Source organism: Odocoileus virginianus, chromosome 12, assembly GCF_023699985.2.
Source record: "Odocoileus virginianus isolate 20LAN1187 ecotype Illinois chromosome 12, Ovbor_1.2, whole genome shotgun sequence".
NCBI classification, from domain to species: Eukaryota; Metazoa; Chordata; class Mammalia; order Artiodactyla; family Cervidae; genus Odocoileus; species Odocoileus virginianus.
Genome location: NC_069685.1, coordinates 37,594,203 through 37,618,731, shown reverse-complemented (window position 1 = coordinate 37,618,731; position 24,529 = coordinate 37,594,203). Strand labels below are relative to the sequence as shown.

The 24,529-nt window shown below is 39.5% G+C and overlaps 1 protein-coding gene across 5 annotated transcripts in view; it reads left to right on the top strand.

The window, feature by feature from the left end:
* The window catches only part of RXFP1 (relaxin family peptide receptor 1), a 124,988-nt gene that overhangs the window by 35,434 nt on the left and 65,025 nt on the right, over positions 1 to 24,529 (top strand). For 4 of the 5 annotated variants that reach the window (XM_070474929.1, XM_070474930.1, XM_070474927.1 and 1 more), the window contains exon 2: positions 1,872 to 2,009. The exons of the other annotated variant lie outside the window; for it this stretch is intronic. In XM_070474929.1, coding sequence (XP_070331030.1) covers positions 1,872 to 2,009 — 138 coding nt within the window. The remainder of the gene's footprint in view (positions 1 to 1,871; positions 2,010 to 24,529) is intronic. 5 annotated transcript variants of the gene reach the window in all.

Sequence of the window (24,529 nt, the reverse complement as noted above, 5' to 3'; positions counted from 1 at the left end):
AATGAAACCACTCATTGTCCTTCTGCTGCCTTTCTCTTCCTTTGATGCTTGGTGAGTGCATTTTGCAAATTCACACACACCCAAGATGAACGTAAACAGAGACATGAAAAGATGTTTGCTTACTCCATTTAAGCTTCACAACCAGAAATGACTGAATCTTCCTTATTTGGATCCAAAAGGCATAGAACCATCTGAACAGAGATTCAGGATTGAGGAATAGCTAATGTAAGGCAAAGCAGACCCAATATTATAAGTTTATATTTGGAACAGTCATTCTTTATTCCTATTTTAATAATTTCAAAAAATAGAACTGGACCAAACTGTTTTAACTCAGAATGAATTAAAGACTTATATGTAAGATGGGAAACCATAGAAGAAAAACCATAGACGGGAAAACTCCTAGAAGAAAACATAGGCAAAACACTCTGTGACATAAATCATAGCAATATTTTTTTTGAATCTGTCCTCTCAGGCAAAGATAATGAAAGAGAAAATAAACAAATGGGACCTAATTAAACTTAAAAGTTTTTACACAGCAAGGGAAACCATCAACAAAATGAAATGACAAAAAGGGACTTCCTTAGCAGTCCAGTGCTTAGGAGAACACACTTCCACTGCAGGGGGCATGGGTTCAATCCCTGATTGGGGAACTAAAATCCCACATGCCATATGGCATGGCCAAAATTTTTTTTTAATTTTTTTAAAAATTGACAATACAAAAATAATTGAAAAGACAACCTGCTGAATGGTAGAAAATATTTGCAAATGATATGACCAGTAGAGTTAATATCCAAAATATATAAATAGTTCATACAATTTAATATCAAAATAACAACTTGATTTTTAACATTAAACAGGTGTCACACACCCCCCCACTCCCACATATGAGTGAGCTCCGGCAGCTTCTACAACCTGGCCTGTTCTCTTCCTCCCCAGTACCAAACCAGCCAAGATCCTCAGTCAACAGTAAAAATGCAAGAAAGTCCTTTATTGACTGTTTGATCTATTCTGATTTTTCTTTATAATTGACTATTACTCTAGAAAGTATCAAAGATGTACAAACTTGGGAAGGATAATAAGCAATAGAATTATCTTGGATTCTACAATAATCTTTGAGCTCATATAAATCTGGAGTTTTAAATGGCAAAATTAACTTATGTCCCTCCACACAAAAACCTGCACATAGATGTGATTAGGAGCTTTATTAAAAACTGCCAAAGCTTGCAAGATGTCCTTCTGTTGGGTGAATCAATAGAATCAATCAATGTGGTTCATTCAGACCATGGAATATTATTTAGCACAAAAAAGAAAGGAGTTAAGCCATGAATAGACATAGAGGAACCTTAAATGAAGTCTGTAAGTGAAGGAAGCCCATATGAAAAAGGCAGGAAGCATTTTATTGGATGCAACACGCTACAGGGCATAGCGCCTGCCCTCAGGAACCCGCTCTGATCGTTCCTAATACCTGGCCTGTTCTCTTCCACCCCAGTACCAAACCAGCCATGATCCCCAGTCAACAGTAAGAATGAAAGAAAGTCCTGATTTTTTAAATGATTGGATGAAAAATGTTTGAAAGAGAAAAGGGGAATTGAGCTCAACTCTAAAGTATGGGCAGACCTTTCATAGAAAAGAGGAATGACGAGGACGTTGCAGGTGGGAAACATGAGAAAAGGCAAAGAGTGGGGCATCCTGGCATTTTCTGAAGATGTGGAAAATAACTTCCTCTAGTTGTGGAGGTTCTTGGAAAAGCATTGGCCTCAGGCTAATGCTCACGGTGAGGTGGGACCTGCCAGGATGAGGAGGTTTGCGGACGGTGGGGAGTTACTCTGTGCAGGGCCTTGTGTAAACCCCTCTCCCCTTCCACGTCGCAGTCGCTCCCGGCAGAGCGCAGAATGTGCCCTGCGACCTGGGCTACTTCCCCTGCGGCAACACCACCAAGTGCTTACCTCAGCAGCTGCAATGCAACGGCGTGGACGACTGCGAAAACCACGTGGACGAGGACAACTGCGGTGAGCAAGCTCCGGGGGCACGGCGGGGCGGGCGGAAGGGCCGGGGTCAGGTCCTGGCAGGCCCAGGAGGGACTGGGGTCCGGTCACAGCAGGACCCAAGGGCAGGAGGGCCAGTGTCAAGTTGCTGAGACTCTTGAAATAGAAATGGGAAAAGAGAAATGAAGTTGAAAAGCAAAATACACGTCACTTAAGGAAATCTTACATTTATTAATTTAAAATATTTATTCTTATAAAGAAGATGTGGTATTATATATATAATATAATATACACACAACAGAATACCACTCAGTTATAAAAAAAAAAAAAAAAAGAGTGAAAGATTGCCATCTGCAGCAACACTCACGGACCTAGAAATGACCATACTAAGTGAGGCAGGCCAGACAGAGAAAGACTAACGCCATATGACATCACTTTTATATGAAATCTAAAATAAGACCCAAATGACCATATTTACAAAACAGACTGGGAGACATACAAAACTTATGATTACTGAATGCATAAGGAGATTGGGGAGAGAGTAATTAGGAGTTAGAAACGAACAGATACACACTATTTATAAATAAACAACACGGACCTACTCTATAGCACAGGGAATATATTCTTCATCCTATAATAAACTATAATGTAAAGGAATCTATTAAAGAATATATCAGTATGATAATTTATATGTGTGTAACTGAATCACTTTGCCGTACACCATAAACGAACACAACATTGTAAATCAACTATATTCCAAAATATTTTCTTTAATCCATTCTCTTCTATGTATTCGTATCACAGTTAATATTTCAAGAAAGTAATGATTGTGGCACATGGTTAAATTTAAGCCACAGACCTACTCAGTTAATGTCTTATAGACAGAATGGTGTAATTGTGAGGATGGGCTCTGGAGACAAGGTTGCTTGGTTGAAACCTGGTGCAATAATAACCAGTTATTAACCTTGAAGGTGTTTCTTAACCTCTCTTAGCCTCAATTTCCTTGTGTTGAGAATTGTACCCACACTAACAGAATTTTAAAAACTCCATGGACAAGAGCAGCCTGGCAGGCTACAGGACATGGGATTGCAAAGAGTTGGACACAACTAAGCAACTGCAAACACACACACAAGGAAATGTGAGCAGATTGAATCAGAAAAGCACAGGTATGCAGCAGATGCTGTTTGTCAGCTGCTGTTGCCTGTTCTTATCATTTACTTGGTACAGTTATGAAGGGAAAATGACAAAGCAGACATTTTGTCTGTCTAGAACAGACAAAATCAGTAAGTCCAACTTACCTCTCTCTTAACTAACAACCATATTTATGACCTTATAAAGCCAAAAGTAGGGCTTCTAGAGAGTTAAAATTTGGCTTTCAATTGGGTTTTTGTTCAAATTTCTAAAGGTCTCAAAAACACACATTTATAAAAAGAACTTAAATTGGCTGGATCTGGGGGAGCGGGGTGGAAATGGGCCTTGGTTAATAATGTAAAATAATGAGACTTCTCACTCATGGAAAAATAAAGTACTATTTTTAGAGGACCAAGACATGCATGCACAATTTTGTGCTGCATAAATAGCTGATACCTCGCTGTTATCACTCCCTGAAGTATTACAGACCTTTTCATATTAATTTTATTTCTTTATTTTTGGCTGCGCTGGGTCTTTGTTGCTGTGGATGCTTTTCTCTGGTTGCAGAGAGCAGGGGCCCCTCTCTAGTTTTGGTGCGAGGGCTTCTCATTGTGGTGGCTTCTCCTGCTGTGGAGCAGGAACTCTGGGGCAAGGGGGACTGAGTAGTTGCTGCTCCTGGGCCCTAGAGCACAGACTCAGTAGTTGTGAGCCAAAGGATAAGTTGCTCCAAGGCATGTGGGGATCTTCCCGGACCAGGAATGGAACCCACGTCTCCTGTACTAGCAGGCAGATTCTTTTCCACTGAGCTACCAGGGAAGTCCCTATTACAGGCTTTTTAAGGCATTGTCTTGAAGGAATTAAACTTCTAGTTCTGGAGAACTGTGTCTAGGTGGTGGCAGTAACTCAGAAGAGAGCACACAGTCTAAATCTGAGCTTAAGCTGCAGTTGCCTTTGTTTGGGATGGCTGTGCAAATGTTGACCCATCGAGGTCATCACAGAGCACTCAGCTGAGCTCCCCTTGCTATAGCAGGTACCTACTAGCTATCTATTTTATACGTGGTAGTCTGTATATGTCAAACCTAAATCAGGAAAGGTCTATTTCTTCATCTGTAGAAAAAATTAACTTTGATATAAAGCATGGGCATGACTCTTGTGGAAACAACACTTAGTGAGACCTAGAGACTGTCATGGGCTTCCCAGCTAGCTCTAGTAGTAAAGAACCCACTTGCCAATGCAGGAGACATAAAAGACGTGGGTTCAATCCCAGAGTTGGGAAGATCCTCTGAAGGAGGACATGGCAATTGACTCCAGTATTCTTGCCTGGAAAATCCCATGGACAGAGGAGCCTGGCGGGCTGCAGTCCATGGGGTCGCAAAGAGTCTGACATGACTGAGTGATTGAGCTCAATGGGAACCAGAATCAGGCTGGAGATGGATTCCCTGTAATGGTTCCTTCTTTCCCCTCTCATTTCCATCCTCTCCCTTAGTATTTTTCCACTCTCTGCAGGTCTGTGGCCTATATGTTTCCCCTTCTATTTCTCCTCTCCAGCTGCCCGCTTCCTTCTTTTACTCTCTCTCAATTCCCCTATTTCATCCTTCTCTTGTCCTCCATTCTTTGCTCTTTCAAACCAAACACACCAGTGTTCATAAATTAGACTTTATTATTGAACTCATTTCATTAAGTTTATAAGCTGCTCATTTCAAAGATTTTAACACCTTTATTTCCGAAGACAGAATCCAAGAATTTGTTTTTAATTTCTAAGTAGCTCTAAAAAGATTCCTACCACCCCACCCCACCCTTGGGCTGAGTAAACCAGAAGGGTGGTTTGTATCTTATGGTCAGTGGATTTTTTGAGAATCAAGAAAATCTTCAGTGTGTGTTAGTCACTCAGTTGTGTCCAACTCTTTGCGACCCCATGGACTATAGCCTGCCAGGCTCCTCTGTCCATGAAATTCTCCACGCAAGAATACTGGAGTGGATTGCCATTTCCTTCTCCAGGAGATCTTCCCGACCCAGGGATAGAACCCAGGTCTCCCACATTGTAGGCAGACTCTCTACCATCTGAGCCATCTATAAATCCCCTGAAGACTATAAAATGGTGTGTATTTGTGTACATGTGCCTTTTCAGTGAGAAGTGTCCATAACTTAATCAGCTTTACAAAAGGTATAGAGTTTTTAAAAGGTAAAAAGCTTCCTTATTCCTACCTATTATTGGCTAAAATAGAAATCTCCTAAAAAGAAACAATTTCATTATAAATTGGAATCAGTTTCTCCCAATTAGCACTCCAAATTTGTTCATATAAAATCAATAGGTCGTGTGCATAGTTTCAAATAATTGCAACAGTAACAACTTTTCCTTACCATCTTTGATTTCTTTATAAAAATAGAAGCAAAGTTGTAGGAAGATTCCTTAACCAGGCATCAGAAGGCTCAGACTCAGAACTTGGAAGTGCCTCTTTCTGTCTGTTACTTGGATGAAACCTTTCTTTAGGCTCAGTCCCCTTCCTTTCTTGTGAAACTGGAATAATAAATTTGTTGTGAGGATTAAGTGAATTATCTGGGTAGAAACGCTTGTCATGTAACGAGCACACAGTGAATCTGGGCAGACCAGAGTGTTGACTACCATGCTTGGCAGTTACTCTGGAAATTCACATCTTTGAAATTCTGTCCCGGGAATTGTTTAGATTTGACTGGACTCCAAACATGCTTCCCTAGTAGCTCAGTTGGTAAAGAATCTGCCTGCAGTGCAGAAGACCCGGGTTTGATCCCTGGGTTGGGAAGATCCCATGGAGAAGGAAATGGCAATCCACTCCAGTATACTTGCCTGGAAAATGCTATGGATAGAGAAGCCTAGCGGGCTATAACCTATGGGGTAGTAAGAGTTGGACACGACTTAGTGACTAAACCACCACCCACCCACCACACCAGGGAAGTTCTGGTTTGCAGTTGTGAAGGGAAGTATGAAGCAAATTGAGACAAGGTAGTATAAGTAATCTATCCCCAAAGTTCTGATAATAAGTCATCTCAGGGATCTCTGACATGAGCAGGGAATGGTGTATACCACTAACTTTTATGAAAAAGAAATGTTCAGAGCATGGATCAAATAACTTCTAGCTACATGTACATATAAATACCTTAAACCTTAGCATGTGAAGATAAATAGCATTTTGTTTAATCAATTATTACTAATTATTAAAAATACAGGTGAAATTTGAAAAGCTATTAATATCTTAAATTTTTATTAGACAAAAAAATAATATGCTCTTTTAAAAATCTTTGTTGTTCATCATTGTCAACATTTAAAAATCCACACGTCCAGTTTGGTAAGTATGGGGAAAATCATGATCCACCCTTATGAAGATATGTCTTTGTAACAAATACTGTGTTAAACTGTCACTGGTCTTCTTATGCCAAAATTAGATAACACTCATGAAATTCACCTAAACCAGAAGGTCTCCAAACGTGGTTCAGAACCAAAGTCATCAGCAGCACCCGGGAAGCTGTTGAAAAGGCAGACTCTCAGTCTGCATCTCAGCTCAATTGACTCAGAAATTCTGCCACTGGTTTTGCAATTGCTCTAAAAGATCTTCATGTCATTCAGGTTCACAGTAGACTTTGAGAACCACTGACCTAAACCCAAAGGAGCAGAAAGTAAGGCATGCGCTGGAGATAGTAGCCGCAGCAAAACTAAACCAAAATCAAGACTTCAGCATGGCATGCAAGCATTCTCATTTGCTAAGAAACTCCATTATCACAATCATTATCAATTTGTTTTCATTTCTATAAGACAAATTGCCACTCTACTAGTGGCAGTCATCTAGAAAAAACAAAAAATTGAACTATGCTCAAAACCTCAAAGATGGCCAGTTGGGATGCTTCTGCTGTCCACACGTGGGTGTGGATATCCTCTTCCCAAAGAGGATGTCAGAATTTCATACCATCATTACAGTCCAGGTGATAAAAAATTATGAGATGTAGTTATTTCTTCCTGCTTCTTATTACTTTCCTTTACCAGCTGTATTTTTTCTTTGTTTTATAGTATCTGGATAATTTATGCTCCCTAGCCTGTCCATTTTTAAGACATCCACATTTAAATTTGGTCTAATGCTAATTAAATCAAGTCAGAAAGTTAGTTATTTTCAGAATATGTAAACCTCATGCCTATTTGAATAAGCAGCATTAAATGTATTTGTAATCACGTAACATATAATATCTTAGAAAGTGAAGTCGCTCAGTCGTGTCTGACTCTTGGCGACCCCATGGACTGAAGCCTACCAGGTTCCTCTGTCCATGGGATTTTCCAGGCAAGAATGCTGGAGTGGGCTGCCATTTCCTTAGATATAAATAAAAGGAAAACCCACAAATAAAAATCCCTTTTAGAGTGATTATTTACAGTTTAGTATATTGTAGAATAAAAAATTTCTAGCAGAAGCAGGGACATTTTTCTTAACTAAACCTTTTAAAACATACATCCTTTAAAAAGTAGCTCCAAAAACCTCTCCTGTATTCCCTTAAACAATTTAAACATTGACACCAATAATAATTATTAAAGTGGAGAAATAAGTCAAACAGAATTAGTGACAAAATTTAGAGAAGTCACTAAAAAAATGAAACAGCTTCAAATAAATTAAACTGATTCCCCATGGATTGAACTACAATATAAATTGATTACATTTAGAAAGAACTGTTACTTTTGTATTATCACAGGCATTTTAAACAAGAAGTCTTATTTGGCAATAAGTTCCCAGTTCTCGTAGAAAACCTATAAAAAAAGAATATAAAATATTAAAAAATAAAATAGTACAACAAGCCTAAGATATCAAATCACTGAACATTTTTCATGGACCCAATGCATGAAAAAATTTTAATCAGTTTTTGATGTAAAATGACAAAAATTTTCAGTTGAATTCACAAGGATCCCTTTCTTTCTAAAATAGTTAGGCAATACAGAATTTGTATATATATGTCTACTAGATGGTTATGATGAAGTTCACATCTTTTTCATTCTATCCCTGGAATTGTTTACATTTGACTGGACTCCAAACCAGTGAAGTCCTAGACAAAACTGATTATATCATTTTTATAACTTTGATCCTTTCTGATAAGCTCCAACATGGAAATGTACAAACTTTTCCCTGACTTATGTTATTTGATATAATTTCCATAAAATTTTTATGTTTTTGCCATTATTACTAGCCCATTTTTCATCTCCATACAAAACCATCACAGATTCAACCAGAATAGAGACCAATAAAAACTAATTTTTAAGTATCATTAGTGCAGCATTTAGTGTGACAATTATGAACCAAAAAAGGAAGGGCCATTCACTATTTCAGCTAAAGCTCTTAAATATGTGGGACAACATGTCTGGGTAAATACCAAGGGGATCTGATAACATAAAAGTGAAGACTCTCATTCATGTATTATTTGGGGAAACTTCCCTGGTGGTCCAGTGGTTAAGACTCTGTGCTTTCATTCCCAGGGGACATGTGTTCAATCCCCAGTCAGGAAACTAAGATTCCCACATGCCATGAGGCGTAGTCAAAAAAAGAGGGGAAAGGAATTATTTTCGTTCATTTCGAATTGAATGCTCTAACTTTACAGTAAAAATGAAATATTAAAATAGCATCAGATTCACAGATGCTTTGCAATTTATTGATTACATCCAGATTTGTATTTTAAAGGAACTCTGCACTTCCAGATTAGAATTTGCAAGCAGTTCTTCTGTATTATAAATAAATGACAATACAAAAAAGGCTACCCATCACAGTCACACTCACCCAACTTCATCCCCCTTGGAGGCAGGTTGAATCACTCTACCATGAAGACCCAAGTTCAGATGCTCAGCTTGATAGACTCAGAGCATCGGCCCTGCTTTGCACTTTGACAGCCTTGTCTACAGGAGAAGGACGAAGACGTTGGTTCCTCTGTTTCCATATTTGTAATTCTTTGCTCCACAGGGAAAGTGGAAGCTTCCTCTAATACGTTTTTGGGTGATGCAGTAGGTTAGCATGCACTAAAAACTGATGTCCACTCGGAACCTCAGAATGTGACCTTACATGGAAATAAGGTCTTTGTAGATATAATGAAGTTGAGGAGTTTCTGGTTTCCCCTAGTGCAGCCCAGGCAGACCCTTCTCCTCTCCCTTTCTGGTCCAAATCTCTTGTCCAGACTGGGAAGAGCAAAGCCTAGCTCTTCTTTTTGTTTTTCCACAATCATTGTCAATGCTCAAACCTGGGCCTTTGACAATTAAATACTAAAAATTTGACTCCTTTATTTTTTGCATACATCTGCTTCATTTCCTCTCCAAGGCATTGAAAGGGGAAAATTCTAGCATCTTGCTACAGGAAAAGGGCAGAGTGCAAGGCATTCAAGGGAAAAAAACCAACATCCTAAATATTTGCCTGTCACTGGCTGGCACTAATCTATTCTAATCTATAAGAATTAAATAAACAGTATTTATGGGTATGATGGTGATGATATTATATTTTTAATAGGCTTATAAGAATGTTTGAAGTGTATTCAAGGATTCTTTTAATTTTTAATTGGACCTTCATTTAAAATTCTGAGTTGCTAAATATTCCTTCATTTCTTCAATACAGCTTTTTACAGAGCTGTCAGAATGATGGCAATGCCAGATCATTTGATGTAGAACTTAGCTGTTCTCATTTTAGAATATTTCATCAGAGTTGTGGGTTCATCTTTTTTAAGGCTAAAAACACAAGAGGAAAAGTGACACGCAGCATAAATACATGTATTGATAAATAACTATGCATTGTATGTCCCCAAATGGCTGTTTTTCTGTTTATTATTCTCAAAAGAGCATTAGAGAAACCTAAGTAGCTGAACCCTTGGCTTTTCTATAAATACAAACCTTTTTAAAACCTCAAATATGTTTATCTGTTTACCCAACAATCCTTCAAAGTTTGAGTTAACTACACAAAGACTCTCAGCTGAGAATGCTTCCTTTGAGATAGGACACAAAAGGCAGTTTCTATAGTGGTTCAATTTCCGTTAAAATATCCCCACAATAATGTCACACTCAATTTCTTCAAAGAGTTGCCTCTAAAGGTACTCAGAAATAGAATCGCAGATGTAGAAAACAAGCTTATGGTTATCAAGGGGGAAAGGTGGGGGGGATAAATTGAAATATTGGGACTGGCAACTGATACACTACTGATATAATAGATAACTAATAAGGACTTACTGTGTAGCACAGGGAACTATACTCAATGCTCTGTAATGGGAAAAGAACCTTAAAAAAGATTGGCTATATGTATTCATATATACTGATTCACTATGCTGTACACCTAAAACTAATACAATATTGCAAATCAACTATACTTAATAGAAATTAATTTAAAAATAATAAAGGAAACTATAAACAAGATGAAAAGACAACCCTCTGAATGGGAGAAAATAATTGCAAATAAAACAACTGACAAAGAATTAATCTTCAAAACATAAAAGCAGCTCATGCATCTTAATATCAGAAAAACAAACAACCCAATCAAAAAGGGGGAGGAAGACCTAAAAAGACATTTCTCCATAGAAGACATACAGATGGCAAATAAACACATGAAAAGTACTCAACATCACTCATTATTAGAGAAATGTAAATCAAAACTACAATGAGGTATCACCTCACACCCATTAGAAGGGCCATCACCAAAAAAATCTACAAAGAATAAATGCTAGAGAGGATGTGGAGAAAAGGGAAAGTTCTTGCATTGTTGGTGGGAATGAAAATTGATACAGCCACTATGGAGGACTGTATGGAGATTCCTTAAAAAACTAGGAATAAAACTACCATATGACCCAGCAATCCCACTACTGAGCATATACCCTGAGAAAACCATAATTGAAAAGACACATGTACCTCAGCGTTCATGGCAGCACTATTTACAATAGCCATAACATGGAAGCAACCTAGATATTCATTGGCAGATGAATGGATAAAGAAGTTGTAGTGCATATATACAATGGAATATTGCTCAGCAATAAAAAGGAACACATTGGAGTCAGTTATAATGAGGTGGATGAACCTAGAGTCTGTTATACAGAGTGAAGTAAGTCAGGAAGAGAAAAACAAATATCATATATTAATGCATAAATATGTGATCTAGAAAAATGGTACTGGTGAACCTATTTGCAGGGCAGGAATAGAAATACAAACATAGAAAACAGATTTATGGATATGGTGTGGGGGGAGGAAGGACAGGATGGGAGGAATGGAGAGCAGCATTGACATGTATACATTGTGCATATGTGTTAGTCACTCCGTCATGCCCGGCTCTTCACGACCCCATGTCCCATAGCCAGCCAGGCTCCCCTGTCCATGGACTTCTCCAGGCAAGAATACTGGAGTGGGTTGCCAGTCCCTTCTCCAGGGGATCCTCCCAATATGTAAAATAGATAGCCAGTGGGAAATAGCTCTATGGGCACAGTGCTCATCCCTGTGTTCTGTGACAACCTAGAGGGGTAGGTTCATGCTGTTGTATGGCAAAAGTCAACACAACTATCCTTCAATTAAAATAAATTTAAAAATAAAGGTACCCACAAAGAGGCATACCTATTTCGTCCAGCAAACTATTGTCATTCAAATTCAAGGAGCTCTCACACTACTGGTTTGAAGAACTGGTCTATCTGACCAGGTAAAGGTCAGGTCTAAATACCCCATGGTCTATTCTAATGGCCCAGGACACCTCTACCCTAGGGATCATTACTGCCTGGGAAAAAGATGCTCCACTGTGTCCCCCAGAACGGGTGCTGAGAATTGAGGAAGTATATGAGAATCAAGAACGTTCCACTCAGCATAAATCTAAACTGAATTAACTAACTACCTATTCATTCATTCTGGTTTTCCTGGTTGGCTCAGGTGGTAAAGAATATGCCTGCAATGCAGGAGACTCGTGTGCGATCCCTGGGTTGGGAAGATCCACTGGAGAAGGGAATGGCAACCCACTCCAGTATTCTTGCCTGGGTAATCCCATGGACAGAGGAGCCTGGCTGGGCTATGGTACATGAAGTCGCAAAGAACCAGACATCACTGAGCGAATAACACTTATTTCATCCATTCTCAATAAGACTACATTATAGGCAATAGGATTTATGTCTTCAGTTTCATAAGACAGAGGCACGAATCCCTCAACTTTTGAATATTCAAAATCCCTACTTGAAAAGAACCCAGGAGTGGCCCCTGCAAACCTACAAGACCATTTGGAAAGCATGCTCTGGAACAGGTGGCCCCGCAGGCTGATAAAAGATGCGGAGTCCTGAGCTCCACCCCCAGAAACATTAGCCCAGTATTAAATAGGAGCAGGGCCCAGAAATCTGCATCTTGGGTATATAGCACACTTAAAGTTTTGAAATGACTCACTTCCCAATGCAGACAATTTTATTACAAATTCAGAACCCCTTGAAAGTAATTTATTAGCCTAAAGCAGTGATTTCCAAGCATGATCAGACGTCAGATCAGCTGGAGGGCTTGTTAAAATGCAGAAACCTGGGCCCCACCTACAGAGTTTCTAATTGAAAACCCCTCAAGTAGGGTTCAAGAATTTGCTTTTCTTTAAAGTTCCCAAGTGACGCTGAAGCTACTTATTGTGGATCTGCACTCTGAAAACCACTCAACTAGACATGTCTTGTGCAAACGCAAAAGCAAACACTTCCTAAAAGTTATTAAAAGATGGCGCTATGAAAGGGTTGGGCTTTCCTGCTGGCTCAGATGTTAAGAATCTGCTTGCAATGCAGAAGTCCTGGGTTTGATCCCTGGGTCAGGAAGATCCTCTGGAGAGAGGAATGGCAACCGACTCCAGTATTTTTGCTCAGAAAATTCCATGGACAGAGGAACCTGGTGGGCTATATAGTCTATGAGGTTGCAAAGAGTCAGACATGACTGAGCAACTGGCACTTTCACTTCACTTTCATAAAAGGGTTAAACAGAATCAAAGTTATTTCACTGAGCCTGAGTTCTCCTTTCATTGTATTAACCTGAATTATTAATTCCAAGCGGGGGTACAGGATTCCCAAGCATATTAAGCCACAGAACTCTCTTCTCAAGGAGAATCCTGGAAAACTGTTTGAGGACAACCTAATATAGCACCATCACAAATTATGCAGTGCCTTCAAGAAACTTAGACCTTTCTCATCTCCCTCCAGACCTCATCTCTTAACACCCCGTCCACCCCACCCCTGATGCCAAGGATGTCAGGGAATCTGAGAGCATGGAGGAGAGAGATGCGTGCTCAGAATTCAAGTTGATGGGTCTCACCTACTTTTCCATAAAACTAAATTGTAACTAATATCTGATGCTAGTGAAATAGTAATTTACTGTTTTATGTACTTTATGAGAGCTAGTAAGAGTCATATTTTAACTATATTGAAAGTACCTTAGAAGTCACTGAGGCAATAAAAATACAAAGGCTAAGATAAATTCCTATCATGTTCTCATAAGGAGATAAAATACATATATAAATAGTCACAGTATGAAGCATATTACAATAAGTGTAACAAGACATATGAGCAGTGTGCCCTTAAATTACAGACAACTTGCATTAATCTTATTAACAATCAGCAACTTTACTAGGGAAAAGAACATGCTCATTCTGATTGACAGGCTTTTTCCATTGCTAAATCTAACTCTTCTCCACTACAATGTGAGAAGTGCCTTGATCAGAGAAAATTCCATAACGTAGTTCTCCCAAAACTTGCTGCAAGAACCCCCAAGGCATTGATGGAAAATACAGACTCCATACTCCCTATTGACAAAATAAATCAGAATCTCTAATAGAGAAAGAAGCCTGGAAATCTGTGTTTTTGTTAAGAACCCCAGTTCCCAAATTTTATTATAATGTAAGAGAGACTGGGTTTTCTCTGAAGTGTCTTTCAGGACAGAGATCCATTCATTCATTCATTGAATTAATAAATACTTATTAATGCAGCATGCAAAACCAGGTTTTTCTTGGTCTATGGCATTCATTTTTATTCAGAGCATCATTACATGTTTTTAGCTTTAAAAAACTATTTTTAGTAAATATATATATCTGATCAATGGTGTTCATATTTCACTACCCACACATACTGGAAAGCCATATGCCCTAAAACAGTATCCTCTTAGTACCATGCAGTTTACTCCATGATACTTCAAGAAACACCAGAGAATCAATTTCAGTGGGATCATAACTAAAGCATGAAAAACCACTCTGCTCACTGTTTCATACGTCCTTAAAATATGAAGGATATAGGATTTAAAATATAGAAACACATATGCCAAAAGCTGTTTTCTTAAAAATGCTGACTTTCCAACCTTGCAATTTTGGCTACATTTTCTATTCCTGCCTTCTGGTGAGAGGAAGTCATGGGTGGGAAGAAGAAAATGCTCTGGGAAAGCAGGACGGAAAGTAAATGTTAATTATGAAAAGGCTTGTTTGTTTGAAGATGTTGCTATTTAAAAAGAGAATGCCCTACAAAATATATGCTCTGACTTGGGGAAATATATAAGCCGTCTTGTCCTGTTTCCTTCTGCATGCTCAAATTCCACATCACCCCACTGTCTCTTTTCCCTCTTTTCTGTGGTCTCTGTCTCGTGGGGGGGGTGTGTGTGTGTGTGTGGATGTGTGTGGGTGTGGGGGTGTGGGTGTGGGGGTGTGTGTGTTGAGGTAGAATGAGATAGAAAAGGAGAGAAAAGATAGGATTAGAAAGGGACAGAGCAGTGAAGTAGTGTAAGTGACTACATTACTTAGGTTTGTTGGACTAAATTGTTGCAAATACACCGTGTATAGTGAACCCCTTTAGCACAGAAGGGTGAGAAACTGATGCTGGAGGACAAAGCGTTAGGGAAGGTTGCTATGCCCGTGATGCGAAGCACTGTACTACCCATTAATGGTAAAAGTGCCGCCAATTGAAACAGCTCACTTGTAAAAGCTCAGTTAAACGTAGGGCCGCTGAAGAACCAGAGCGAAGGAAAAGCAACATCTACTGGCTGTCATCCAACCTTCCCGTCTTATGAATGTCATAGCGGCAGTGAGACACCGCCAGTGGAAGCAAGCCCGGCTCTGCCATGCCATCACATCTTCTGAGTCCCATCGCTGTGTGCTGAGGTCCAGGTGGATGGGTCAGGACACGAATGTGAGCATGGGTAGCACTGCCCCTGCCCCAGACAGGCCTTGGCAGCCTGCGAGGTTGAGTCGTTCAGACTTCCACTCTCCAGCTATAGATACCAAAAAAAACTCTTCTATAGAATAATCAGTGCCTTGTCACATCCAGAGCCAAATTCAGAGAAAAGATAAAGATTATCTTAAACAGAGAAAAGATATCTCTTATACAGAGAAAAGATATCTAAGCCAATTCAGTCTTAAATCGAAGAAACTAGGGAAAACCACTAGACCATTCAGGTATGACCTAAATCAAATCCCTTATGATTATACAGTGGAAGTGACAAATACATTTAAGGGACTAGATCTGATAGACAGAGAGCCTGATGAACTATGGATGGAGGTTCATGACATTGTACAGGAGACAGGGATTAAGACCATCCCCATGGAAAAGAAATGCAAAAAAGCAAAATGGCTGTCTGAGGAGGCCTTACAAATAGCTGTGAAAAGAAGAGAAGAGCAAAGGAGAAAAGGAAAGATATTCCCATTTGAATGCAGAGTTCCAAAGAATAGCAAGGAGAGATAAGAAAGCCTTCCTCAGCAATCAATGCAAAAAAAATAGAAGAAAACAATAGAATGGGAAAGACTAGAGATCTCTTCAAGAAAATTAGAGATACCAAGGGAACATTTCATGCAAAGATGGGCTCGATAAAGGACAAAAATGGTATGGACCTAACAGAAGCAGAAGATATTAAGAAGAGATGGCAAGAATACACAGAAGAACTGTACAAAAAAGATCTTCACGACCCAGATAATCATGATGGTGTGATCACTCACCTAGAGCCAGATATCCTGGAATGTGGAGTCAAGTGGGCCTTAGAAAGCATCACTACGAACAAAATTAGTGGAGGTGATGGAATTCCGGTTGAACTATTTCAAATCCTGAAAGATGATGCTGTGAAAGTGCTGCACTCAATAGCTGCACTCAATATGCCAGCAAATTTGGAAAACTCAGCAGTGGCCGCAGGACTGGAAAAGGTCAGTTTTCATTCCAATCCCAAAGAAAGGCAATGCCAAAGAATGCTCAAATTACCGCACAGTTGCACTCATCTCACATGCTAGTAAAGTAATGCTCAAAATTCTCCAAGCCAGGCTTCAGCAATACATGAACCATGAACTTCAGATGTTCAAGCTAGTTTTAGAAAAGGCAGAGAGGAACCAGAGATCAAATTGCCAACATTCGCTGGATCATCAAAAAAGCAAGAGAGTTCCAGAAAAACATCTATTTCTGCTTTATTGACTATGCCAAAGCCTTTGACTATGTGGATCACAATAAACTGTGGAAAATTCTGAAAGAGATGGGAATACCAAACCACCTGACCTGCCTCTTGAGAAACCTATATGCAGGCCAAGAAGCAACAGTTAGAACTGGACATGGAACAAAAGACTGGTTCCATAGGAAAAGGAGTATGTCGAGGCTGTATATTGTCACCCTGCTTATTTAACTTATAATGCATAGTACATCATGAGAAACACTGGGCTGAAAGAAGCACAAACTGGAATCAAGATTGCTGGGAGAAATGTAAATAACCTCAGATATGCAGATGACACCACTCTTATGGCAGAAAGTGAAGAGGAACTAAATAGCCTCTGGAAGAAAGTGAAAGAGGAGAGTGAAAAAGTTGGCTTAAAGCTCAACATTCAGAAAACTAAGATCATGGCATCTGGTCCCATCACTTCAGGGCAAATAGATGGGGAAACAGCGGAAACAGTGGCTGACTTTATTTTGGGGGGCTCCAAAATCACTGCAGATGGTGATTGCAGCCATGAAATTAAAAGACACTTACTCCTTGGAAGGAAAGTTATGATCAACCTACATAGCATATTAAAAAGCAGAGACAGGGGAGGAGCCAAGATGGCGGAGGAATAGGATGGGGAGACCACTTTCTCTCCTACAAATTCATCAAAAGAATAACTGAACGCAGAGCAAACTTCACAAAACAACTTCTGATCGCTAGCTGAGGTCATCAGGCGCCCAGAAAAGCAACCCATTGTCTTCGAAAGGTGGTAGGACAAAAGATAAAAGATAAAAAGAGAGACAAAAGAGCTAAGGATGGAGATCCATCCAGGGAAGGGAGTCTTAATAGAGGAAGTTTCCAAACACCAGGAAACCCTCGCACTGGCGGGTCTGGGGGAAGTTTTTGAATCTCGGAGGGCAAATTGACTGGGAGGGGAACAATAAATAAAACCCACAGATTACGTGCCTAAAAGCAACTCCCAGCATAAAGTACCCCAGACGCCCGCATCCGCCACCAGCAAGTGGGGGCGGAACGGAGAGGAGCGGGCGGCATTGCTTAGGGTAAGGACCAGGCCTGAGTGCCCTGAGGACAATCAGAGGGAGCTTTTGTGAGTTACCAACTTAAACAGTGGGACAGCAAAAGAGAGAGAGAAAATTAACCGGCCCGAACACACTGCCGGCCGTTCGCAGAACAAAGGGTCTGAGCAAGTCCAGAGAAGAGCTCGCAGGCTGCGGACCGGCCCAGCCCCGCCGGAGACTGGAGGCAGGGGGGAGGGGAAAGGGGCAGACTCGGCCCCAAGGACCGCAGCCCCTATCGCACTGCAAACAGGCCTCCAGTTTCTAATCAAAGACCTCCTGAGATTCTGGATCGTCAACATCCGCCGGGAGGGTCGTGGCGAGACACAGGACGCATGCACCCGACCACGCGGGCAGGGACTGAGGCTGGGGACGCAGAGGGCAGAAGGCCCACCGCACCCGGGCAGAGTGCGCCTGTCAAGCTCCTGACTGCCTGAGCCGCTCTGATGGGGAAGGCACAAAAAGCAGGCGCAGCTTTTTGTTCCGGGCTTTTGTGGAACACCCGAGGGCTGGAACCACGTGCAGCGCAGGGCACGCTCCATATAGAACAGCCGGGAGCCTGAGCAGCGTAGAGGGGAAAGCAGCACCAGCCCCTCCCCGCAGCGCGACGGAACTAGCAACCCGAATAAGAGTCCACCTCCGCCCGCATGTGTCAGGGCGGAAATTAGGCATTGAAGAAACCAGCAAACAGAAGCCAAATAAACAAAGGGAACCGCTTCAGAAGGGACCAGTGCAACACATTAAAATCCCTGTAGATAACACCGACTACACCGGAAGGTGCCTGTAGATATCGAGAAGTGAAAGCTGGAACAAGGAGCTATCTGAAACTGAACCGAACGCACACTGACCGCAACAGCTCCAGAGAAATTCCTAGATATATTTTTACTTTTTTTTTTAAGCGAAAAAAAAAGAAAATTTTTTCTTTTTTATTTTTTCTCTTTTATTTTCTTTTAAAATTCCCTATTACTCCCCCATTATTCCTTAACTTTCATTTTCATAGATTTTTACGATTTTTTTAATTAGGAAAAAAATTTTTTCTTTTTTTTCCCCTTTTTCTCTTCTATTTTCTATTTTTCTTTTTCTCTTATTTCCTTTTAAAGTCCTCTATTACTCCTCTATTTTCATTACACCATAACCTTACAAAAAAAGAGAGAAGCCCTATTTTTAAACTGAACTTCATATATATTTCTAAAATTTTTTGTGTGTTTTGATTTTTGTTTTTAATATAGTATTTTTAAGAGTCTAACCTCTACTCTAGATTTTTAATCTTTGTTTTTCAGTATATGATATAAATTGTGGACATTTAAGAATCCAATATTCAGTTCCCATTTTTACTCAGGAGTGTGTTGATTATTCTCTCCCAATCTTGACTCTCCGTTTTCTACCTCAGAACACCTCTATTTCCTCCTTCCCCCTTCTCTTCCCAATCCAATTCTGTGAATCTCTGTGGGTGTCTGGGCTACAGAGAACACTTAGGGAACAGATAACTGCGTAGATCTGTCTCTCTCCTCTTGAGTCCCCCTTTTCCTCCTCCTGCTCATCTCTATCTCCCTCCTCCCTCTCCTCTTCTTCACGTAACTCTGTGAACCTCTCTGGGTATCCCTAATGGGGGAGAATCTTTTCACCATTAACCTAGAAGTTTTATTATCAGTGCTGTATAGTTGGAGAAGTCTTGAGACTACTGGAAGAATAAAACTGAAATCCAGAGGCAGGAGACTTAAGCCCAAAACCTGAGAACACCAGAAAACTCCTGACTACATGGAACTTTAAGTAATAAGAGACCATCCAAAAGCCTCCATACCTACATTGAAACCAACTACCACCCAAGAGCCAATAAGTTTTAGAGCAAGATATACCACGCAAATTCTCCAGCAATGCAGGAACATAGCCCTGAACGTCAACATACAGGCTGCCCAAGGTCACACCTAACACATAGACCCATCTCAAAACTCATTACTGGGCACTCCATTGCACTCCAGAGAGAAGAAATCAAGTTCCACGCACCAGAACACCGACGCAAGCTTCCCTAACCAGGAAACCTTGACAAGCCAATCGTCCAACCCCACCCACTGGGTAAAACCTCCACAATAAAAAGGAACCACAGACCTCCAGAATACAGAAAGCCCACTCCAGACACAGCAATCTAAACAAGATGAAAAGGCAGAGAAATACCCAACAGGTAAAGGAACATGAAAAATGCCCACCAAGTCAAACAAAAGAGGAGGAGATAGGGAATCTACCTGAAAAAGAATTTAGAATAATGATAATAAAAATGATCCAAAATCTTGAAAACAAAATGGAGTTACAGATAAATAGCCTGGAGACAAAGATTGAGAAGATGCAAGAAATGTTTAATAAAGACCTAGAAGAAATAAAAAAGAGTCAATTAAAAATGAATAATGCAATAAATGAGATCAAAAACACTCTGGAGGGAACCAAGAGTAGAATAACGGAAACAGAAGATAGGATAAGTGAGGTAGAAGATAAAATGGTGGAAATAAATGAAGCAGAGAGGAAAAAAGAAAAAGGAATCAAAAGAAATGAGGACAACCTCAGGGACCTCTGGGACAATGTGAAACACCCCAACATTCGAATCATAGGAGTCCCAGAAGAAGAAGACAAAGAGAAAGGCCATGAGAAAATACTCAAGGAGATAATAGCTGAAAACTTCCCTAAAATGGGGAAGGAAATAGCCACCCAAGTCCAAGAAACCCAGAGAGTCCAAACAGGATAAACCGAAGGCGAAACACCACAAGACACATATTAATCAAATTAACAAAGATCAAACACAAAGAACAAATATTAAAAGCAGCAAGGGAGAAACAACAAATAACACACAAAGCGATACCCATAAGGATAACAGCTGATCTATCAATAGGAACCCTCCAGGCCAGAAGGGAATGGCAAGACATACTTAAAATAATGAAAGAGAATAACCTACAACCCAGATTACTGTACCCAGCAAGGATCTCATTCAGATATGAAGGAGAATTCAAAAGCTTTACAGACAAGTAAAAGCTGAGAGAATTCAGCAACACCAAGCCAGCTCTTCAACAAATGCTAAAGGATCTCTAGACAGGAAATGCAGAAAGGTTGTATAAACATGAACCCAAAACAACAAAGTAAATGGCAACAGGATCACACCTATCAATAATTACCTTAAATGTAAATGGTTGAATGCCCCAACCAAAAGACAAAGGCTGGCTGAATGGATACAAAAGCAAGACCCCTATATATGCTGTCTATAAGAGCCCCACCTCAAAACAAGAGACACATACAGACTAAAAGTGAAGGGCTGGAAAAAAATATTTCATGCAAATGGAGACCAAAAGAAAGCAGGAGTCGCAATACTCATATCAGATAAAATAGACTTTCAAATAAAGGATGTGAAAAGAGACAAAGAAGGACACTACATACTGATCAAAGGATCAATCCAAGAAGAAGATATAACAATTATAAATATATACGAACCCAATATAGGTGCACCGCAATATGTACGGCAAACGCTAACAAGTATGAAAGAGGAAATTAATAGTAACACAATAATAGTAGGAGACTTTAATACCCCACTCACAACTATGGATAGATCAACTAAACAGAAAATTAACAAGGAAACACAAACCTTAAATGACACAATGGACCACCTAGACCTAATTGATATCTATAGGACATTTCACCCCAAAACAATCAACTTCACCTTTTTCTCAAGTCCACACGGAACCTTCTCCAGAATAGATCACATCCTGGGCCATAAATCTGGTCTTGGAAAATTCAAAAAAATTGAAATCATTCCAGTCATCTTTTCTGACCACAATGCAGTAAGATTAGATCTCAATTATGGGAAAAAATTGTTAAAAATTCCAACATATGGAGGCTAAATAACACACTTCTGAATAACCAACAAATGATAGAAGAAATCAAAAAAGAAATCAAAGTATGCATAGAAATGAATGAAAATGAAAACACAACAACCCAAAACCTATGGGACACTGTAAAAGCAGTGCTAAGGGGAAGGTTCATAGCATTACAGGCTTACATCAAGAAACAAGAAAAAAGCCAAATAAATAACCTAACTCTACATCTAAAGCAATTAGAGAAGGAAGAAATGAAGAACCCCAGGGTTAGTAGAAGGAAAGAAATCTTTAAAATTAGGGCAGAAATAAATGCAAAAGAAACTAAAGAGACCATAGCAAAAATCAACAAAGCTAAAAGCTGGTTTTTTGAAAAAATAAACAAAATTGACAAACCATTAGCAAGACTCATTAAGAAACAAAGACAGAAGAACCAAATTAACAAAATTAGAAATGAAAATGGAGAGATCACAACAGACAACACTGAAATACAAAGGATCATAAGAAACTACTACCAGCAGCTCTATGCCAATAAAATGGACAACTTGGATGAAATGGACAAGTTCTTAGAAAAGTATAACTTTCCAAAACTGAACCAGGAAGAAATAGAAGATCTTAACAGATTTATCACAAGCAAGGAAATCAAAACTGTAATCAGAAATCTTCCAGCAAACAAAAGCCCAGGACCAGATGGCTTCACAGCTGAATTCTACCAAAAATGTAGAGAAGAGCTAACACCTATCTTACTCAAACTCTTCCAGAAAATTGCAGAAGAAGGTAAACTTCCAAACTCATTCTATGAGGCCACCATCACCCTAATTCCAAAACCAGACAAAGATGCCACAGAAAAAGAAAACTACAGGCCAATATCACTGATGAACATAGATGCAAAAATCCTTAACAAAATTCTAGCAAACAGAATCCAACAACATATTAAAAAAAATCATACACCATGACCAAGTGGGCTTTATCCCAGGAATGCAAGGATTCTTTAATATCCGCAAGTCAATCAATGTAATACACCACATTAACAAATTGAAAGATAAAAACCATATGATTATCTCAATAGATGCAGAGAAAGCCTTTGAGAAAACTCAACATCCATTTATGATTAAAACTCTCCAGAAAGCAGGAATAGAAGGGACATACCTCAACATAATAAAAGCTATATATGACAAACCCACAGCAAGCATCACCCTCAATGGTGAAAAACTGAAAGCATTTCCCCTGAAATCAGGAACAAGAAAGGGTGCCCACTCTCACCACTACTATTCAACATAGTTTTGGAAGTGTTGGCCACAGCAATCAGGGCAGAAAAAGAAGTAAAAGGAATCCAGATAGGAAAAGAAGAAGTGAAACTCTCGCTGTTTGCAGATGACATGATCCTCTACATAGAAAACCCTAAAGATTCTACCAAAAAATTACTAGAGCTAATCAATGAATATAGTAAAGTGGCAGGATATAAAATTAACACACAGAAATCTCTTGCATTCCTATACACTAACAATGAAAAACCAGAAAGAGAAATTAAGGAAACAATACCATTCACCATTGCAACAAAAAGAATAAAATACTTAGGAGTATATCTACCTAAAGAAACAAAAGACCTATACATAGAAAACTATAAAACACTGATGAAAGAAATCAAAGAGGACACAAACAGATGGAGAAACATACCGTGTTCATGAATTGGAAGAATCAATATTGTCAAAATGGCTATTCTACCCAAAGCAATCTATAGATTCAATGCAATCCCTATCAAACTACCAACGGTATTTTTCACAGAACTAGAACAAATAATTTCACAATTTGTATGGAAATACAAAAAACCTCGAAAAGCCAAAGTAATCTTGAGAAAGAAGAATGGAACTGGAGGAATCAACCTGCCTGACTTCAGACTATACTACAAAGCCACAGTCATCAAGACAGTATGGTACTGGCACAAAGACAGAAATATAGATCAATGGAACAGAATTGAAAGCCCAGAGGTAAATCCACGAACCTATGGACACCTTATCTTCGACAAAGGAGGCAAGGATATACAATGGAAAAAAGACAACCTCTTTAACAAGTAGTGTTGGGGAAACGGGTCAACCACTTGTAAAAGAATGAAACTAGAACACCTTCGAACACCATACACAAAAATAAACTCAAAGTGGATTAAAGATCTAAATGCTAGACCAGAAACTATAAAACTCCTAGAGGAGAACATAGGCAAAACACTCTCCGACATAAATCACAGCAGGATCCTCTATGACCCACCTCCAAGAATATTAGAAACAAAAGCAAAAATAAACAAATGGGACCTAATGAAACTTAAAAGCTTTTGCACAACAAAGGAAACTATAAGTAAGGTGAAAAGACAGCCCTCAGATTGGGAGAAAATAATAGCAAATGAAGCAACAGACAAAGGATTAATCTCAAAAATATACAAGCAGCTCCTGAAGCTCAATTCCAGAAAAATAAATGACCCAATCAAAAAGTGGGCCAAAGAACTAAACAGACATTTCTCCAAGGAAGACATACAGATGGCTAAAATACACATGAAAAGATGCTCAACATCACTCATTATCAGAGAAATGCAAATCAAAACCACAATGAGGTACCATTACACGCCAGTCAGGATGGCTGCCATCCAAAAGTCTACAAGCAATAAATGCTGGAGAGAGTGTGGAGAACAGGGAACCCTCTTACACTGTTGGTGGGAATGCAAACTAGTACAGCCACTATGGAAAACAGTGTGGAGATTTCTTAAAAAACTGGAACTAGAACTGCCATATGACCCAGCAATACCACTTCTGGGCATACACACTGAGGAAACCAGATCTGAAAGAGACACCTGCACCCCAATGTTCATCGTAGCACTGTTTATAATAGCCAGGACATGGAAGCAACCTAGATGCCCATCAGCAGATAAGGATAATGGATAAGGAAGCTGTGGTATATATATACCATGGAATATTACTCAGGCATTAAAAAGAATTCGTTTGAATCAGTTCTAATGAGATGGATGAAACTGGAGCCCATTATACACAGTGAAGTAAGCCAGAAAGATAAAGACCAATGCAGCATACTAATGCATATATATGGAAT